This window comes from Chelonoidis abingdonii, chromosome 17 (genome assembly GCF_003597395.2).
Source record: "Chelonoidis abingdonii isolate Lonesome George chromosome 17, CheloAbing_2.0, whole genome shotgun sequence".
In the NCBI taxonomy this organism is placed as follows: Eukaryota; Metazoa; Chordata; order Testudines; family Testudinidae; genus Chelonoidis; species Chelonoidis abingdonii.
The window spans coordinates 24,487,516-24,507,956 of NC_133785.1; the positions used below are offsets into that span (position 1 = coordinate 24,487,516).

General features: G+C 39.6%; 1 protein-coding gene across 3 annotated transcripts in view; it reads right to left on the reverse strand.

Annotated features, from left to right (window-relative positions):
• Positions 1 to 20,441, reverse strand: part of GRM7 (glutamate metabotropic receptor 7) — a 553,977-nt gene that overhangs the window by 209,283 nt on the left and 324,253 nt on the right. For all 3 annotated transcript variants that reach the window (XM_032784200.2, XM_032784198.2, XM_032784197.2), the window contains exon 5: positions 13,019 to 13,159. In XM_032784200.2, the coding sequence (XP_032640091.1) occupies positions 13,019 to 13,159 (141 nt within the window). The remainder of the gene's footprint in view (positions 1 to 13,018; positions 13,160 to 20,441) is intronic.

A 20,441-nucleotide genomic window follows, 5' to 3' on the forward strand; every position in this document is an offset into this window, starting at 1 on the left:
TGTAACGCACTCAGATACATAGTGATGAGCAACATAGAAAATCTCACGCGGAAATTAATAATTCTGTCTCCAGAGCAGAATTTGAATAGCGTGCAGGAAATAGTGAATGGGTCCACCCACTGAACAATGAGGAGAAAACAAAATATTGAAAAATTACTCATTAAATGAGCACTGTTCCTCTTGTGCACTGAATGAGGCAGGATTCTGTGGGGAAAAAAGGGTATGTGATCATGTAATTAAAGACTGTATTATAATGCAAACGCACAAAGGAGGCTGAATTTAAAATTGCACAGGCAACCTTAATTTGGCATTTCTAACTTTTGAGTGCTTGACTTTGAAACCTTGATAACTCTTTCATAACTTAGTTTTTGCTTGTGCAATTAGTATCGATGTTATTGGATTGTAAGCTGTTTGGGCCACCAACCATTTCTTTGGTCTGTGTTCATACAGCCCCTATCAGAAGAGGGACCTGGTCCATGACTGGGGCTTCTAGGTGCTACAGCAATAAACAACAGTAATAACAATAATGTTTTTATTAATAATTTATTATTATTATAATAAAGTGCAGAGAATAGGTTTAATGCTATCCTAAGCAGCAAATGAAGATGGTCACTGCAAAGGCTCTGAAATTGCAATAGGATCTGCAAGGCTGGAGCTCTTCCCCAGTGTGGGGCAAAATGAAAGATTAGGGCCTCAAAGTGTGAAACAGAGAGAACAGGATTCACTGGCAGCCCAGAGGAAGAATAAACTTAGAACACTTATTTATCTGCATCAGAGCACATGATGTAATTGAGAAAATAAATTTCACACCATGAGCTGCCCTTTTACCTCACTTATAGCTATCAGAACAGCCAAAGAAAGACCCATTTTATTTTTACACTCTGCAATGAAATATTATGTATTTTACATGTATACACACAGAAAGAGCTTCATTTAATTCATCAGAGTTTGGAAGAGAAATAGCAAACAGCAATCTTTAAGAAAGTTCTAGTCAAAGGATTTCTTGTTCCTTTTAAAGTCATCAATCACAGAACACATGCTGGGCCATAATCTCCAGAAATGTGTACTGAACTCCTGCTGAGTTCAATGGGAGTTGTGTATGTGTACCAAAGGGAAGAATTTGACCTTTTCCAAATTATTCTACAATTTTGCATATAAGATCAATATCATCAAGCTCAGCTAAACATTATCTTAACTATTTCTAGACTTAAAGACCTCAACTAACAGACATTATGATGTTTAAGTGATCAGTCTTAAGGACTGATGTTTAAATAGAATTTAATTATACCAAGTACCGAAGATCCTACTATGATGGGCACCAGTGGATAGCAACCGCTATAGATACCACTCAGGTTACAAAACAGTTTTCATGTAACTGTTTAGGTCCCACGATATTAGATAGACAAGGTGGGTGAAGTGATATCTTTTATTGGACCCAACTTATGTTTGTAAGAGAGACCCACATCCCTAGTTGTCACCTACCATCCCACACAGGAACCCATACAGGGTATTGTCAAACAAGTACAACCCATACTTGATGGAAACCCCATCCTGAAAGAAAGCTTTCCTGAACCCCCACTTTTGGCCTTCAAACAACACCCAAATGTCTCCAAGCTCATCATCAGGAGCAAGCTCCCCACAGATCAAGACACAGAAACTCAAAGCAGCCCCAGACCTGTCAGAAAAACATATGGAAAACCCGCAGACAGAATCTCTGTTGCTGCAACAATCAACACCCCCCACAATACACCTTTCAAGATCCATGGATCCTACACATGCCTGTCATTACATATTTTATACCTCATCCAGTGCACTAAATACCCCAAAACAACTATGTGGGTGAAACCAGACAATCACTACACTCTAACAAACTCAGACAGGAAAATGATAAAACACAAAAACACCTTATCACCTATGGGTAAGCACTTTTCAGAAAGAGATCACTCTATTTCTGACCTATCAGTTCTCATCCTCAAAGGAAACCTGTAGAACAGTTTCAAAAGATGAGCCTGGGAGCTTAAATTCATAAATCTGCTAGATATTAAAAATCAGGGACTGAACAAAGACACTGGATTTATGCTTTATTACCACAATCTATAACCCACCCACCCCCTTTTTAAACTATAACTGCAAACGTGTTAACAGGCCATTCTCCCTTGAATGGTCTCTTAGAATATGTGCTAACTGCTTGTGCTAAAAAAATGTTCCATCTTGCATTTAGCTGTGATACTTGAGTCCCTTTCCCAGACTTGAAGAAGAGCTCTGTGTGGCTCAAAAGCTTGTCACTTTTGGTCAATTAAAAGATATACCTCACCTACCTTGTCTCCTCATTTTAACCCATTATTTTAGGTGCTTTTACCTTAGGAAACATCTCCTCTTCAGCTTAGTCTAAGGTGAATTGTTACGGAAAGTTTGAGCTAAAGGTGTTTAGCTGTTTTTCTGTAAAAACAAACGAGTGCAAAAAAACCCCTACACTTCCCCATTTCAGGTAACTTTTTACAATTTGCCATGGAAATAATTTTCTTTAAGAAGTAGTAACATAATATTGGTTTAGACGAAATGAGTGTGAAATGACCAGTGATGAACATGTGAAAAATCATGTACATTTACAGTAGAGATTTGCTACTCATGTTAAGGCCGCAACCCAAAGCCCAATGAAGTTACTGGGAGTCTTGAATGGGTTTTGGATTGAGCATTAGACATGCAAGCAGAGCCTAATCTGCACAACTGAGTCAACAGCAACTGATTTCACTGAGCACTGGATTAAGCCTCCAGTAAATCATATGCTGCACCACTAACTTAACTTTACAATTTATCCTATTTCAGGGTGGGATAACTCAGGTACAGACATATTTAAGGCACTTGCCATATTGAAAATGTAATAGCTGGTAAAAAAAATTTACATTTTAGTAATTTTTGGTCAAAATTCCTGCATTTTTTAAAAACTTCCTCTACAAAGGAAATTTGTAGCAGAGATGTGAACAGAACCTAGACCTCTGTAAGTCTTGTCGACTATACCACAGTGCTTATCAGGCACATTGCTTCAACTCTTACGTATGCATCATGATAATAGTGTTTTTTCATCTCTATAAAGCACAGCTGTAGAAGAAAAATGTTTGCCCCATTTTACACTTGAGACACATTTTCTGTGCGACATTGAACGCATTTCTTGATCTTCTTTTTCCACACCTAAAGCTATACAAAAACTGCATGAATCTAGATTATTTGAAAAATGTACTACCTCACAATACACATGTAGAAGAGGATACAACAAAATTTATTTGGACAACCCTAATTTTCACATTTCATTACTTTGGTGTACTTTATTGCGCAACCTTAATTTTGCACAAACATGGCATATTCATTCAATTACTTACACTTGGACTTTCCCTGATGTTGCAAAGAATACACAATTTTTAAAATTAAAGTTACATGACCAATTCTGGGAACTATGCTGATTTACATTAGTTGAGGATCCCCCCCTACATACACACACATACACAAACACCTTTCCCAAGCATGCTGCAAGAATTTATTGGTTTCCCTACACAATGGATTTTGACATGGTTATTAAGAGATTTTAAAAATGTATAGAAGTGGATGTATAATTTTCTTTAGAAACTTTGAAAGGAGGCCATTTACTTGAAGTCAGTGGAAGCTTTTCCATTGACTTAAACAGGCATTGAATCATATCTTAAATGATAGACACAGTTGTTTCACGGCATCAGAATTTAGAATAAAAGAACAGTTTGCTTCACCTGGATATGGAGCCTCCAAAACCTACCTTTTCTGCGGGGTTGATGATATTTAATGTAGGATTCTACCTCAGTATCTCTATTTATCATCACAAATGTTATGAGTAAGGGCAAATGGGGGCAAATGAAGAATCCACAGGACTTCAATACATTGCTGCCAGTATTGTCCATAAACTAATGATTGCTTTCTTGTAGCATTCAAAGTCTGTCCTCGTGTTTCACACACATGAAACATTCATTTGTAGAAGGCTCTCAGCCCAAACTTTGAGAAGACCTTGAAAGGGAACACCATCTGCCTCTATACCTTCAATAGGAATCAGTCTAAATTTAGACTTCATGACTGATAAGATTTAATAGTTCAGCTTGTCAGGCACTCTGGAAGTCCAACAAATATTCATGCTAATGAATATCATAAATCTAGACTTAAATGTGAATCAGACACATTTGGCTCTTGGTATTTGTTAAAAAGCTGTTCCAGATTTTGGCCATGGGTCACAGAGCTGCTTGAAACATCTCAGTTATTTTTTTCTGAGATGGAATATTCTGATGGCATTTCACAAACTAAAGTTTTCTTTCTGTAGTAAATTGCACACTTTACAATGCACCAGATCACTTTTTGTGGTTCAGTTTATAACTAGTATTCTTGTATCCTCAGGCTGCGTTATTTGCCATATCTTTTGTTTCTCATTTCTCTCTAACACTTAGAGATGGCTCAAAATGGTCTCCATAGCCGTTGTTTTTGTTTGCCACACCGTTTAAAGGTAAAGATGCTCACGAACCAGAGCTCATGATCTAGGGGGCTTTGGGAAAGCTTGACGACCCAACAGATTTCTATGAATGGTTGAAACAAAACTTCAGGAAAGAACATCTCTGTTCTTTGGGGAAATTCAGATAAAATGTAGCTCTTACCACTGTGGTATGAACTTCTTTCTACTAAAAACTTTAAAGGATGAAGCCTTTTCTCTTGTATAAAAAAAACGGATGGCAATAGCAATACCTGCAGTCTGCAACCTTCCCTAATATACTGCCAGTTAATCAAAATAGGCTGAATTCTGCCCCACAATATGTAAAGCTACTAAACATCACAGACATTAAAAATATCCATAATCCATCCTTCTCATCGCACGGAGGCTCAGCAGTGTCATAATGTGACAAAGATTCAAAATGAGGGACATCCCTCCCCCCATAGCCCTATTTATGCAGGAAATGTAAAGTGCTGTAGGGTACATTGATTTTTTGTCGATAAAGTATTCCATAGCTGAGGTATTCAAGTTATTTCTGTTGTAAATTATTTTTACACTAAACGTATGTGGAATGTAGGTAGCCTTGATGCTGAAATGAGTGACACCCCTCAACACAGGGTAAATTTGAGAGGTACTGCAGGGATGACACTTGTTTGTGCATAAGAAATGGCATTCTTGGGGGATGGCTCAAGATTATGGCTTTTACTCTCACAGGAGCTAGTAATAATCAAATGCTGGGGCCTTAGAGTCCCAATCAAAGCATTCATCTTCCCCATTGTCTTCCCAAACACCACCACATTAGGGTTTGTTTTTAAATCACATTTAATTTTTCTTCATGTTGGGAGGAATCAAATACCTGTGACAAATGTTAGTCACTGTGATTGTCTTATATTTGGAACCTATTCAGACATCACAGTGATAAGCGATGTGTGAAAACTGGATTGCCATAGGAACAGAGCACACAGATTCTTTCCCCTATTGGCCTACCCTGTCGATATTTAGCACACTCTCTGCTGAGAGAAAGATAGGGACTGACCTGATTATTTCAGACCTCAAAGGTAGTGATTCTAGAGTCTCATCAAGATGCATGGTTTCCTAAAGAAACATCATGCAGGACATCTGAAAGATTACTACTGGAAGCCTGAAAAACACGTTTCTAGTCCTAGTACTGATATCAATGTGTTTATTCATTTACATTATCAAAAATATACTGTAAATGGAAAGAAAGAATCCAAGGGAAAATTCAAAGTTTAGACTGTAATCTGGCTATATAAATTAGGATTACAAAAGTTCCATAAAAGAGGATCCTCTTCATCTTTATAAACACACACACACATCTCCCCCACACAGACACACAAACCTTCTTTTTAGACAGTGTTGAGTAACAATGATAGATTTGTGGGCATTTAGGGAGACGGGATTGGCAGATACTTCTAGAAACAGATACATTAAATTCTGCTGAGACACATAGCAGGACATTTATATTTTGTCTACAGTTTTATTCTCAAAAGGAATGTGCGTGAAATGAATTCCTTGCCAGTATAACTAAAGTTCTTTTACACAAGGAAAAATTTTGACCTTTTCTAACTCTTCCCAAACTACAGGCAGTAAACTAGTAACATGGTAAACTATTCACCACTAATGCACTAGTTCTCTGAATCTGTTTTAAAGGCATCCATTTTAAAACCCAAGTGCTTTCCTCCAAAGGAATGTTACAGACAAGTTCAAGCATATGCATACTTACTCAAACAGCATTCCTATTACCCAGGGCTTCCTTGTCTTCCACTGCTTTTCAATCTCAAACTGAAAGGATTTTCAAATAAGTGTATGTTGTGCTCTGTACAGCAGGGACAGTTGGAGAGAATATACAAGCACCAAAAGGCTTGCTTGAGCTTCTGAACAGAACTTTGTCGCAATGAGACTGTAATGGCCATTTACAGTAACTTCTAGTTGTGCTCTTTACCTGCCCAGAGCAGGGCTCTCCTTTCTGTACAGAGGTCTTCCACATCTTCATTTGCCCTGAACCTCACCTTTACAATTAAGCTTCTCTGACAGCTTACCCAATAAAGTAGAAAATCTTCCAGTCCTTCTGAAGAGCCAAGTCATTTCCCCACATCTTCATTAGTCCCTCTTCTTTTCTTTCCCCTTCCACACACCCTTACATTTCAGAGCAGCACTGCTGGTCTGTTGGATGAACACTATAATTCATAGCTCCTCCAATTATCTGGTTTGGATATATACGTCTCATTTCAACTTGCACTTTGAACAAAACACTGGATTTAACATTATTTTAAACATGTTCCTAGGATATGGACATAAGCGTCCTCAGCATAAACAAACACTGAGATTAGGTGCAGGGGCCTGATTCTCATTTATACCAGCGTAGATCAGGAGTATCCCTGCTGAAGACAGTGGGGTTACACTGGAGTGAGAAGGGAATCAGGTCCCTTGTAGATATATTTCTGGTTTGGATATTATGTCTTTTCCAATTCTGTCTCTAAGAACATGTACAAAAACTCAGCATTTTACAAACCCTCTTGCTAAATGTCTGGCCTTTCGCTATGAAAGGACCTTCCTCCAAACAAGTCCTTCAGAGCAGTTTACTGTATGAACCATCATCTGGGCTGCACCTTCAGACCAATTACATTTCCAGATAATTAGAAAATCTCTCCAAGTAATAGACATTCTGATAAATGACATCCAGGGTGGCATCACCCTTATATCACTTCATTATGTCTTGTCAAGTGGGTGGTAGCCTAAATGAAAACCTATGTTTAATGAATGAAAACTGCTACACTTACTGTCAAGTGTTGGGATTTTTCTTTTTAGCCCTTACTATACCCAATAGGCATAGTTAATTAAAAATGAGTTAATGTACATGTGTATTTGTAATACATATATTCCTTCTTCGCTTAGATCTTCTTTCAAAATAAAATAAATAAAAGAATCCCACAGCCACCATATTAGCAGTGTGCATCTCATGTAATTGGAAATATGCTACTTCTTCACGTGAGACTATATTTCAAAATACCAGCAGCAAGAAATATTCCATTCAAAAATTCAGAGGTTAGGTTCTGGGAATATTCTCCTGTGTTGATTTAAAATTCATGGTTTTCAGAGATCATAAAGGCAGAAGGGACCACTATGATCATCTAGTCTGACCTCCTGCATGCCACAGGCCACAGAACTTCTCAGAAATAATTCCTGTTTGAACTAGAGTATATCTTTTAGATGTTTCTGTGAACATTCTTCCCAGTAAACCTGAATGCTAATGAATGTGTGTAAAAATGTTGTTTAATGTTTGTGGGTTTTTTTATTTATTTTTTATTTTATTTTTGCAACATTCACCAAACCCTAAAAATCACTTTGATCTCCTGCTCATTTGGGGACTGAGTGTTATAGATTGATCACTACACAGGTTTCACATCACCGCCAGTGTCAAGACTTCAGGTTTTGATTTCGAAGTAGCAAACAACGTGAATGACTGGTCACCAAATACTGTATCTCACAACCGGAATTCATACAGAGAATACACCAAAACATGCTCCAATTAAGGCAGCTTATAGGCACAGTTCTGCCTCCTAAAAGATGGTCCTAAGTTCTAATAAGGCACTGAAATCAAAGAGATGACAATATGTGCCAGTATATCTGGAAAGCACTATTTTATAATCTATTAATTCTAAGAAATTCCATAATTAAATCTTGATGCACTGGCTGATCAATAGAATCTTAGTGCAATGTATATTAACTCCAACCACTATTTTAGAGAGACATAGCCTTAATTATTCTCATCTCTATCCCAGTCTATTCATTTCCTCTCTCTTTTATTTTTTGAGCTTAGTATCAATAATTATAGCAGAAAAATGTTCTATTGCAGTAGTAAAGTTTGAGCCATATTATAGCTTAGAATTGCAGGCAGCTTCATTTCAGTGAAGTGACCCATATACAGACATCAGACTATATGTGCTGGCCCCACACCTGCAGACAGAACTGCAGATCCTTGTACCACCGTGGGTCTCTGCAGAAATGGGGCCACAATCTGTAATGGGCTCATTGTAAGGCATTATTATCTTCACCTATTCAAAGGCTTTTCTATGCAAAATAATTATCATCATAATTATCGTTCTTATGTATCACTGTCCACCTGGTGATTCCAAATTCCTTTTTTGAAGCATTAGCAAATTAAGCTTCAATTGCCTGCCGTAGTAGAGCTGATGCATAAAGATGCATAATATCAGCCATCAAGAAGTTAAAGTTACTTTCCAAAGCAAAATAGTAAGTTATTTTAAACACTGATGCCTTGATTCAGCAACGTATGTGTTTAAATACTGTGCTGAATCAGAGGTTAATTTACTTTAGATGGCAGGGAAAAAAAGGGATATAATCTAGGAGTGCTTGTTTATAATCCCTTAATTGAAGCACCTGATTGGTTCCTCAATGATACCACAATAAATCAATTTGAAATAAAAGATGGAAATTCCTAATGATACTATTATTAATAAATAATACATTAGATCTAATGTTGTCTAGACATATTTCATGGATGTACAAGTGTTCTATGTTCCCAAATTCTAACCGTATCTACCACAATCAAAGCAACTTTCCCACGCTTAAATACATCTAAATTATATTCATTCAAGGCTCTGAAACAAATGTTTCACAATATCAGGATACAGAATGCTGTGAAAAATACATAACAAAATTCCATGTTAGAAGTCAACTAGTTCACAAAAGTGTGTTCTTAGAAAAACTTTTCTTTTTTTGCTTAAGATTGGAGAACCACCTCCCAAAAAGGATGAAGAATGGAGACAGGCTTAGGGAATCATTTTCATAGGTTAAATTAATACAGAAGATCCTAAATGTATGGTTGGTACCTCTAGCTAGATTAATGGAGTGAGGTAGAGGTGAGTAATATTTTTAACTGTCTACAAACTTAATAGCAGATTGAGATCAGTTTTGGTTGGGATAGGGGAAAAATGAGGAGAAAGTTTTGGAGTTCTTCCTGGGTGGATCAACTGGTCTTTTTCAGGGGACTGCTAGAGAGATTTGAATATTAGTCAGGTGTATCATTCATTTTCTCTATTGGAATGAAATTCTTTCTCTTGCACACTGCCACAGTAACTCAGCTTTATGTAGGTGAGCTGAAGGGTGCTGAGGAAGCAAAATCCTATGCCTGTCAAGGTGAAATTCATTCACTCCCGGAGACAGGGCAATGGGCTGCACAATCCCCTATGGATGCTACTCTGGCTTACTCCTGCCCCTGGCTCCCAGACCAGTGCTTCCACTTGTGTTCAGCTGCATGGGGTTGGCATGGAGATCCCTGCACAGCTGCTCTGCTGTGGCTTCTTTCCATAGACGCACAGTGGAATTGCGGAGGACTTTGGACAGCTCCTCTGTGCTGGGCTGAATTTGCCTTGAAAAGTATGTGCAAGGAAGAGGCACGTTTGGCTAAGTCTTTCCCTGGCTGATATCTGACAAAGCCTGGCTTACAATTGTCAGTGCAGTTCCGAAACATGTTCAGAGGAGTCCTATAGTCATGAGCAGCAGCTGTCTGTATGATAGTCGTCATATCGCAATGAAACCAAGAAATGCTACAGGCTCAGAGATGAAATCAGAGGCAGCATGGAATGCCTAATGTGAACTCTTGAATAGTTTCCACAGCAATGAAGCCCAAGAGGCCTATGGAGCTCTGTAGGTCAGAAGCAACACAGAGTAATCATTTTCTGAACACTGCCTCTAGAAAGCCAAGGCTATATTATTAGCATAGGACAGACTCCTGTTCACCTTAGTTACATGAAAAGCCCCACTTCAGTGCTCTTATGGAAAAACTTCATAGAATTTAATAGAAAATGGTAACTTCTCTATTTTTTAAGGATCCTCTAGAAATCAATAAAGCATTATATTCCGTTACAGAATGTGTCAAAAAAAGGGCAGAAAAAAGGTACCAATAGCCAACTACAATTTTCTAGGATTTTAGAACAGTAGTTTTATAGAAGCCTACAGCTTTTTATCCCTGTATGAAGTTTTCTTATAGAAGAGTTGGATTGCTCACATGAGTAAGATTAGTAGGATTTAGCCCTAGAGCACTTGCATGGCCCCTATAACCCTTCAAATGTTTAATGTATTTGTCCGTGCAACAACTCTGTGAGATATAGAAGTGCTATTATCCTCCTTTTACAGGAACACAGAAAGACGCAGTGTTTTCCCCAAGGTCACACACAAAGCCTGTGGCAGAGCAGGGAATTGAACCCTGCTCTCCCGAGTCTATGCTCATATACTAACCATTTGACCAACCTTCCTCTTGGAAGCGCATTATCTGCAGTCTAACATCTCACTTGTTCACAAAGTGTCATGAATGAAGGTTTAGAAAGAACAACACAGGAGAATATTACTCCAATGTGACTTTAAGAGTCTCAATGCTGACGTGCTGGCAAATCATTTTAATAAATTACCTTAAAGATAATTTCTTAATTTGTGGCCAAATTCTACCATTGGATGAGAGACTCAGCATTTTGCTGACTTTAATGCCAACATTTTCCTTTCGGACCCAACTCTGCCATTTGCTTTCTTTCTACATGCAGGAGTTCCACCGGGATATGGGACATGAAGCAGATGATCATGGACAAGATCTGCCAAATGAAAGTAAAAGTAGTATTTTGCCCAGGAGAAGCCCTATATGCATTCATTTCCCTTGGACCAAATTCTGAGATTCTTGTATCAAGCCAAATGTCCATCATTAACCACACCTGTCAAAACTGAAAAGGAAGATCTTAATGGCCACACCAAGGAAACCTCTAGCACAGAGATGACTAAGGTGAATGGGAGGTCCATTCTGTCAGTGCTTATGTATGTATCAAAACCAACATGTGATATTCTGCTTAGCCTATCGAACAAAGAGTTAAAGGAAAGAGATTGTGAAGAATGTGCAATATATCTATGTATAACCTCAGGGATAGCTTGTGGCCCAGCTTAACACAAGTTATAGAGATGGAATACCACTTGTCTATCTCTGAAGGATATATTCGTGAAACTAGGTGACCACTTTAGGAAATTTGGGACTGTTTTTGCAAGTGCAGTATTCAGATCAAAATATTCAACTGATTTTGCATTACTCTTAATGGTATGTGGAACCGCAACCTAACTCAGCATAAAGTAATCATCCTGTTAATGCGAGGTTGTCCCCACAGAACATTCCCCAACACTTAGTTAGGCCCCTGTGTGAATAATTCTCGGAATGGGCATTTTTTCATGCATTTTCTATAGAAAAATATACCATTGTCCAATGTACTGTATCACTACATACAGCGTCGACCATTTGTCCTCCTAAGTTTAAAATAAAGAAGCTACAGTTATATTAAATCAAAAGACCACTCTCAAAGACTTTCATTTTTCACTCCATGAAACACCACTTGCATCTCCAAATACATTCCAGAATTTCTTATCACTGTATTTTCAAAAATAAAAAATAAAACTGATCTCACAGCACTTTAAAGATAGCTCATCGTACCTGATCCAGGGTTCCTCAGTGTGTTTTAGGAAGTTATTGAAAACGAGCGTCAAAACTCATTTCAGTGGAAGACTAGAAATGGGGCCCACAACCCCTAAACAATCCCACTGAGGATGGAGAACATAGCAGTGGAGAACTGCTGGATCGGTATGCTCTTGTGAGAGATGGGAGAAGAGGAAGGAGGTTATGAAATTCCTATCATCATCTTAGCATCTTTCTGATGAAAACAAATCTCCTGAACCAGACTTTAACCATGAAGAGAACCTCCAAGAAAACATTACACTTTAAATGTCCATTAAATTTTTCAAAACCAAAAAATGAGAAAAACATAAAAAAAAAGAAAAGGGCAATGAATCTGTCAGTCACAACTGACCCATAGGCCCACCAGGCAATACAGGCAAGATGGCTACAAAGTTGAGGCTTTCTGTATTACTGTGGCAAAACTAGAACACTTTCTTATTCAAATAAGAATCTTGACAGCAGTGTTATAGTAACTAAATTTAGAATACATGATACCATATTATCACAATTTCTACCAGTATATTTCCTCAAAAGCTGAGTTCAAATACAGAACTTATTGTAACATTGCTATTCAAAACATTGTTAATCAGGAACATACAGTCTGTATATGTCCAAATGTGTTATATTTCATGGCCAGATGACAAACCAATATTTATGAAGATATTTGTCTTCAAAACAAACCAAAACCAAACTAAAATGCAAACCCAACCAGCCACCATATATTCCTCTGAATCCACAGAATCAATAGAAAATATCAATTATTTCTGGATGGACAGCAGAAAAAGAAAATGAAAGAATGTATTTTTGTCTCTCTCCATCTATTTCTCCTGTCCTGCAAGGCTTATGCTTTTGTTCCATTTTCTCTACAACCTATTAAAAAACAATTTATTTTTTCAATTTGTCTCCAGCTAAGCTTCCATGCATCAGCTATGCAGACATTCCTATATGGACCACATACAACAGAAGAAGAAGGGTGAAGTGAATGGAATTACCTGTGCATTTACGGTCTGTGTCTTCTTTTTTTGATCCGCTAATCGTTAACTTGCAATTGAAGTTTTCCTCCCAATACTCTGCAAACCACACATTTCTTCTGTTGTTCTCCAGGGTGCGCGAGGTAAAGTAGGTATCAAATCCTAAAAGGAAATGAGCAGAAAGCTGAAATAGGGAAAGTGTTTTTATTGGAACTACTGAGACCCTAAAAATAATACATGGTTTACATTTTCTTGAATATAGAGTGGATGTTTATATAGTTAGCGGAGATAGACTAAAGTTAAGAATGGACATCAGTTTCATGTCTTGTATTATCAACTATGCTTTATAAGTAGATGATTCTGTTGTAAGTTCTCAAGTCATATAAAATAATTGTCAATTATGAGATATTTATTAGATTCTATAAGCAGTAAGTATGTATTAAATATAGATTGATAAAGAGACAGAAATATAGAGATAAATGAAAATATGCTGGGAACTATGAATGAGATCAGAGGAATTGTAATTCTGTAATTGACATCTCGAGCCCTCGAGAGGACATAATTTTACTGTTATGTATTTCTCGTCCATTGTCCACTAGGTACATAACCTATTTTGGCCTATGTTCTCTTATTACATATTTTCTGCTCATCTGCTTCACACAGGTATCGGTCAGGGGATAGAGGAAAAACTTCTGCAAGGCAACTATAAATCACCTCCAGTTACCAGACTCTTGAATCATATGTTCTAATGTGAAAACAGTAAAAGTTTCTCAGGTCAGACTTGTGAGAGTCAGTTATTAAACCTAGAGAAAAATCTTGCCACAGGCAGTTTCCTGGGCTGCAAGAGTAAAACAGCTTTCCTCAGGAAACCTTCATACAACATTATTCTGTTATCAGAGGGACTGGTTCAATACAATAAAAAATGTGTGGAAGTTTGTTAAAGATTTCAGAAAACCTGATATTAAGGCTTCCGTGACTGAGCTACGTGCAGCCTTCCACACTTATTGATTATGCATAGCAATTACTCTATTTAACTCTTTTAGTTTTATCATGAGTCTCATGACTTTGTATGCCTTTTCTAAAGCTTCTGAAGGCATGTGATGGTATGAGAATGTTAGTTTTCCTAAAAAAAATGAAATGTATAGCCTACGTGATTCCAGATAAAAGCTTGAAAATGTGCCCCAAGTAAACCCTACATTCTCAAAAGCAAGAAGAGCAAATAAAAAGAATTCAAAATATAATATTGTTTTAAATGCTTGGGGCAGGCAATATTGTGTACATGGAAGTAACATTTTCTTATTACCTCACTGTACTTATGACAGAGTCAGAAAAGAAAAAAAAATGTAAGAAATGATATTTTCCATAGCTGGCAATTGTTGAGTATTCTGATGATAAAGAGATAGCCATGATGTATTGGATTTCTCATCCCACAAAATTGAGATTTCAAAAGTGTTCCTAGTCTGCAATGGGATGAAATGGAGATGTGTCAAGTTTGTGGGTTTTTTTGTTTGTTTGTTTGGTTTGGTTTTTTAAAAAACCACAGAGAAAGATAAATCCCATCCCAGAATAGTCGGTAGCCCAGGGATTAAGGCATTCACCTAGCAAACCAAAGACCCAGGTTCAAATTCTACTCCATGTAATTCAGACCAGGGACTTGAACTCTATTCTCCCACATCCTTAGCCACTGGCTTATTTTGGGGTCTGAATCTCTCTCTGCTTTTGACCAGAAATTCCACGCTGGACCTGAGAAACCTGTCTTGACAAAATGTTTTGGTTCTGTCCCATCAGCGTTTTCCAACCAAAAAAAAAAGTTTTGTCAGAAAATATGCAACCAATATTAGTCACCTGAACCCAGACAGAGAGTGTGTCTGCTCATTACTAGGTCTCACCATTCACAATTGGGGCCAGATTTCCAAAAGAATCCAGTATGTTGAATGCTAAGCACCTCTGGAAATAGGGCCTTTATTCAAGTTCTTCAGTGGGAATGCAGCTCTTTCAAAATTTGGCCTGAACTGTTCAAGCTAAACACTTGAAAATGTAGCATATAGTGCCCCAACGTGTACAAGATCCCTGCGAAAAGACTCTGTGTAAGGCAAGTCTACTTCAGCACTACTTCGGCGCAGGTGTAGTGTGTCTGGTGAAGATGTGTTATGTTGACAGGAGAGTCCCATCAACATAGTTACTTCACCTTGGTGAGAAGCAGAAGCTATGTCGGCAGGAAAGCATCTCTTGCCAACATAGCACCTGTATGGGCAACGTGAAACTTTCATCACTCGGGGGGAGGCTTTTTCACACCCCTGAACAATATAAATTAGATTGACATAAGCCGAGTGTAGACCTGCCATAATGGCCTGATCCAGTTCCTGTTTCAGTCAATGGAAATCTCTGAGTGACTTAAATGTATGGGGCCATTAAATGGCAAAACATACACAAACGCACACAAAGGAAGGGATGCAAAACAAGCAAAATTGTTTTTTCATTGATTCCCCTCTCTTCCCTCCTGTTTTATCTTGTCCTGTTGCAGCCCATCTATGTGCATCACACAGACAGTCCATCTATTGGTTTGCTATTTCCGGTTCCTGTAAATCATACACAATAGAACTCACTGCATGAAGAAGCAAATTCAAAACTTCCGCTTTGTGCCCATAGCTCAAACAGTCCTGCAATGAAACTGTTGTGAGCTGGAAAAGTATTTTGGGTACTGATGAACTTAAGCACCACTCTCAGTATCCCTATTTCCAGCATTACTATTTTGTGTTTACATGAACTAAACCAGTAAGCAGTTACAGATCATTTGTCATCCTGTTAAGCATCATCAGACTAATATAGTAACTTAGCCTTGGGGTTTGAAATGTCAAACTAATGTACAGTTTTATTGCTATATTGTTGTTGTTTTTTTAAATCAAATAGCAAACTTCAAATTTACAAGCACCATGAAAAACAGGAATTACTTTGCCAGCATGAACTTGTGAACAAATTAATGCAATTTTTAATTCAGGTCAAATATCCTCTAATAATTTTCGCAATGCACCTTTCTTTTATGCAGTGTTGCTATAGCTGTCTTGCTCTCAAGATATTAGAGAAGGTGGGTGAAGTAATATCTTTTATTGGACATACTTCTGTTGGTAAGAGACACAAGTTTTCAAATTTACATAGAGCTCCTCTTCAGGTCTGGGAAACACTCAGGACAAGTCTACACTACAAAATTAAGTCCACTTAAGTTACAATGACATACAGCTGCTGCAATAATTAAATCGCTTTTGCATGTCCACACTATGCTTCTTATGTCAGCAGTGCAAGTCCTCACTAGCAGCATGTGCATTGATGCAGAGAGCAGTGCTCTGTGGGTAGTTATTCCACCATGGGAGGGTTTGCAAAGCATCATGGAGGCAAACGAGTAGGAACATGAGTTAAATGTCCCATAATTCAGTTTTTTTCCATCCCTAATATCTGCAACCCATAATGGTTTGTGCCTCTTTTCAAAAGCCCCACGAACACATACGTACGCCATCTCTGTGAGACGCATGGGTCCTGTGCCGCTCTTCAGTATTGTGCTGAATGCACCTAGTCCTTCAATACTGACAGAGCCACCAAAGGAGCATTCACAGAGCAGTAGCAGATGATGGAGTGCCTGTTCTAGACTGAAGCAAGCACAGACTGGTGAGATCACATCACTATGCAGGTTTGGGATGACAAGCAGTGGCTGAGGAACTTTTGGATGCGCAAGGCCACATTCATGGAACTGCTTGCCCCAGCCCTCGGGTACAGTGACACCAAAATGGGAACTGCACTCATGGTAGATAAGCGAGTTGTGATTGCTGTGCAGAAGCTGCCACGCCAGATTGCTACCTATCAGTTGGGAATCATTTTGGAGTTGGGAAATCCACTATGGGGGTTGGTGCGATGCAAGCGTCCTGCTACAAAGGACAGTGATCCTAGTTTAGTACCAGACCGTCTTGACAAAGAGTACATCAACAGAAAGGGCTACTTTTCTATGGTACAGCAAGGATGTTTTACTGACATCAACATGGAATGGTCAGGAAAGGTGTACAATGCATGCATCTTTAAAAACACAGGCCTGTTCAGAAAGATGCAAGCAGGGAATTTCTTTTGAGACTGGCAGATTACCATCGGGGCTATGGAAATACCAAGAGTGATCCTTGGAGACCTCTTACTTCTATGGCTCATGAAGCCGTACATCAGCCACCTCAATAGCATCAAGAGGTGCTTCAACTACAGCAGTAGTGGGCAACCTGTGGCCTGTCAGGGTAATCCGCTGGTGGGCCGCGAGACAGTTTGTTTGTTTACATGTGCAGCTGCCCGCAGCTCCCAGTGGCCACGGTTCGCCGTTCCCGGTCAATGGGAGCTGCAGGAAGCGGCATGGGCCGCAGGGATGTGCTGGCTGCACCGCTTCCTGCAGCTCCTGTCGGCCGGGAAGGCAAACTGCAGCCACAGGGAGCTGCAGGCAGCCATGCCTGTGGACGTCGATGTAAACAAACTGTCTTGCAGCCTACCAGTGGATTACCCTGATGGGCTGCATGCAGCTCGTGAGCCAGAGGTTGTCCACCACTGAACTACAGGCTCAGTAGGTGAAGAATGATTGGTGAATGTACCTTTGGCCATCTGGAAGGGTACTGGCAATGTCTACTCACACAATTAGACTTTAGTTTAAAAATATCTCCCCGTGGTTATAGCTGACTGCAGTGTGCTTCATAATATCTGTGAAGCAAAGAGGGAAAAGTTTCTGCCTGGTGGAGCATGGAGGTGGAATGTCTGGTTGCTGATTTTGAGAAGCCAGATACCAGGGCTATAAGAAAAGCTCAACAAGGAGCTATACTGCTCATGGAGGCTTTGAAAGACCATTTCAATAGCTAGCCACAGTAATATGTCTTATTATAGTGTGCTCTGCTTGGCATTGTTTCAGTACCTTGTAATGAATTCTGTATGAGGGGTAATATAGCATTGCAAATACAACTATTGCTATTATTGTTGAATGATGTCAGCCCCAGACATCTTATCTTGTGAACTAATAAAGACGAACTAATTTTCCATAAATATACTTTTATTCCAAACACATGCAAACAAAAATAATTGAAACTGTAAATGAAACTATAAATACAGGGAAAATACATTTTGAAGGGGAAAGAGCAGTCATTTTTATTTCAAACACACAAAACAGCAAGTGTCTCTCTCACAGGTGAGTGTAGGTGCAGCTGTGATTGTTTGTACTCTCCCTCGGGTTGGAGTGGTATGGGTACTGCAGTGGCCCCGGAATATTTGTGGAATGTTGGGGGTGGGATGTAGGGAGGTCCCAGAATGCAGTTATTGACAGGCTTCAGCAGGAGGTGAGCATGGGTGACTTGAACCTGAAGATCTATACGAGTCTCTAGCATGTTCATCTGGTGCTTGAGAAGTGCTATCATGTCCTGCTTCGTGTCCTGTCCTGTTGCTGTATGCTTCTCCTCTCTGCACTTTCCATTCTGTCTGCAAGGGTGCAAGCCCGCTGCTTGGTATCCACAGGATTTCTTGGAACATATCATCCTGCATCCTCTTTCTTCTCCTTCAAATCTGGCTGAGCTGCATCCCGATGGTGGATGGAGGGACACTCACGGCCACATTTCCCACTGCAAAAGACACAATGTACAGAGATACCATTGTGTGTATTTTCACAACCATTGATCCACACAAGCTACAAGCACTACATTCTCGCTTCAGCTTGGGATTCATAGAGCCTGGTGGCAGTCCCGGATGCGGTAAGTATGGCACGGTGGGGTAAGAGGTGATTTGGGACAATGGGGGCGGGAGGGCACATGGCCATCAGTATATGCAGATAGGACAACTGAATTGCACTGTTTTCCACAGATGGTGGTGCTTTTAGCTTACATCTCACTCCTGAGAGTAACAGAGGCTGAAAGGGATCATCTCCCAGCACGCATCTGGCTGCAGACTGGGTCCATATGCTGCTAGCCTGTGTGCTGCAATGGTGCCCGCTGAAGTAATTGCTGATTGGTGTGGGAAAGTGTTCTACCATGGTGGAAGAAATGAGGCAACCCTCCCCAGACACCTTCAGCATAGGATTGCAGCAGACTAACCCCAGGGAAGTTTCCTCAAGATCTCTATAGAGAATTCATAGGACATCTTGATGCACATAAACTGTTCCCCAGGGTCCCCTCTGCCTAGCTGTACTGGGGAACAAAAAGCAGATAGCAACTCTTCCTCAATTAATTATTTCACTACCTCTTCTAGACAGATTAAAAAGTAGTAAATGATGTGTCCCTGCAATATCAAAACAAACTGTGTACTTACCAGAGGTTCCTTCACCTTCATCAGGCTTGCCAGTGCTGGACAGTAGGGATTGGCTCATCTGCTCCGGCATCAGAAAGAGGTCCTGTCTGGCCAAACCACTGGATCCCTCAAACCCCTGTCCACCATACTCCTCCTAGTCATCCTCCTCACTATGCACTGTAAAGGCCTGTAACTCCAGTTCCCCCAAAGTATCCATAGGGGTCTTGGTGGGGTGGTGGTGGTGGTAGGGTCTCCCCCCAGGATGATGTGCTGCTCCTTGTAGAAGCAGCATGTTTTTGGCTCTGCTCTCCCTTGCCTTCTGGTACACTTGCCGCAGCACCTTGATTTTCACACAGCACTGCTGTATGTCCCTGTTGTAGCCCTTCTCCCACATGGCCCAAGAAATGTGCTCATAGATATCGATGTTTCTACAGCTGGATCAGAGATGTGCGTGGACAGCCTCCTCTCTCCACAGACCTGGGAGATCTACCACCCCTTGTATTTTTCAGGCAGGAGCATGTTTTCTGTGTGAAGTTGACAAAGTCAGCTGGGCAGTTGCTATGTGAGATCTACACACTGAGCAAACAGGAAATGGAATGGAGTTCAAAATGGTGACCAGAGCAGTCATGATTGGGCATTGCAGGACACCTCCTGGAAGCCACTAAAGTCAATGTAAATAACGCAGTGTCTACACTGATACTGTCGACCTAACAACATCAACCTAAGGACTATGCCTGTCATGGAGATTGAATTATTAAGTCGGCATAGCAAGTGAGTTACATCAGCAGGAGCGACATTTTAGTATAGACGCTTACAGAGTTGGAGCAGCATCAGCTGCCTTGTATTGACTTAACTTTATAGTGTAGACCAGAGTTCAGTGTCAAAGATAAATGCAAAGTGGGACAAATATTAGCATAAGCAGTTAACACACATTTCAAGGGGCTATCTAAGACAAGTGTCCTTTTAACACCTCTCCAGTAATGTGGGGGGGGGGGGAGGAAGAGAGGCTAAGTAGTTTATAGATTGTTGTAAAAAGCCTTAAATCTAATGTCTCTATTCAGTCAATGATTTTTAAGTGTCCAGCAAAGTTATCAATTTAAGCTCTCGGGGTCATCTTTTGAAGGTGTTGGGCAGGTTTCCTTTGAGGATGAGGACTAAG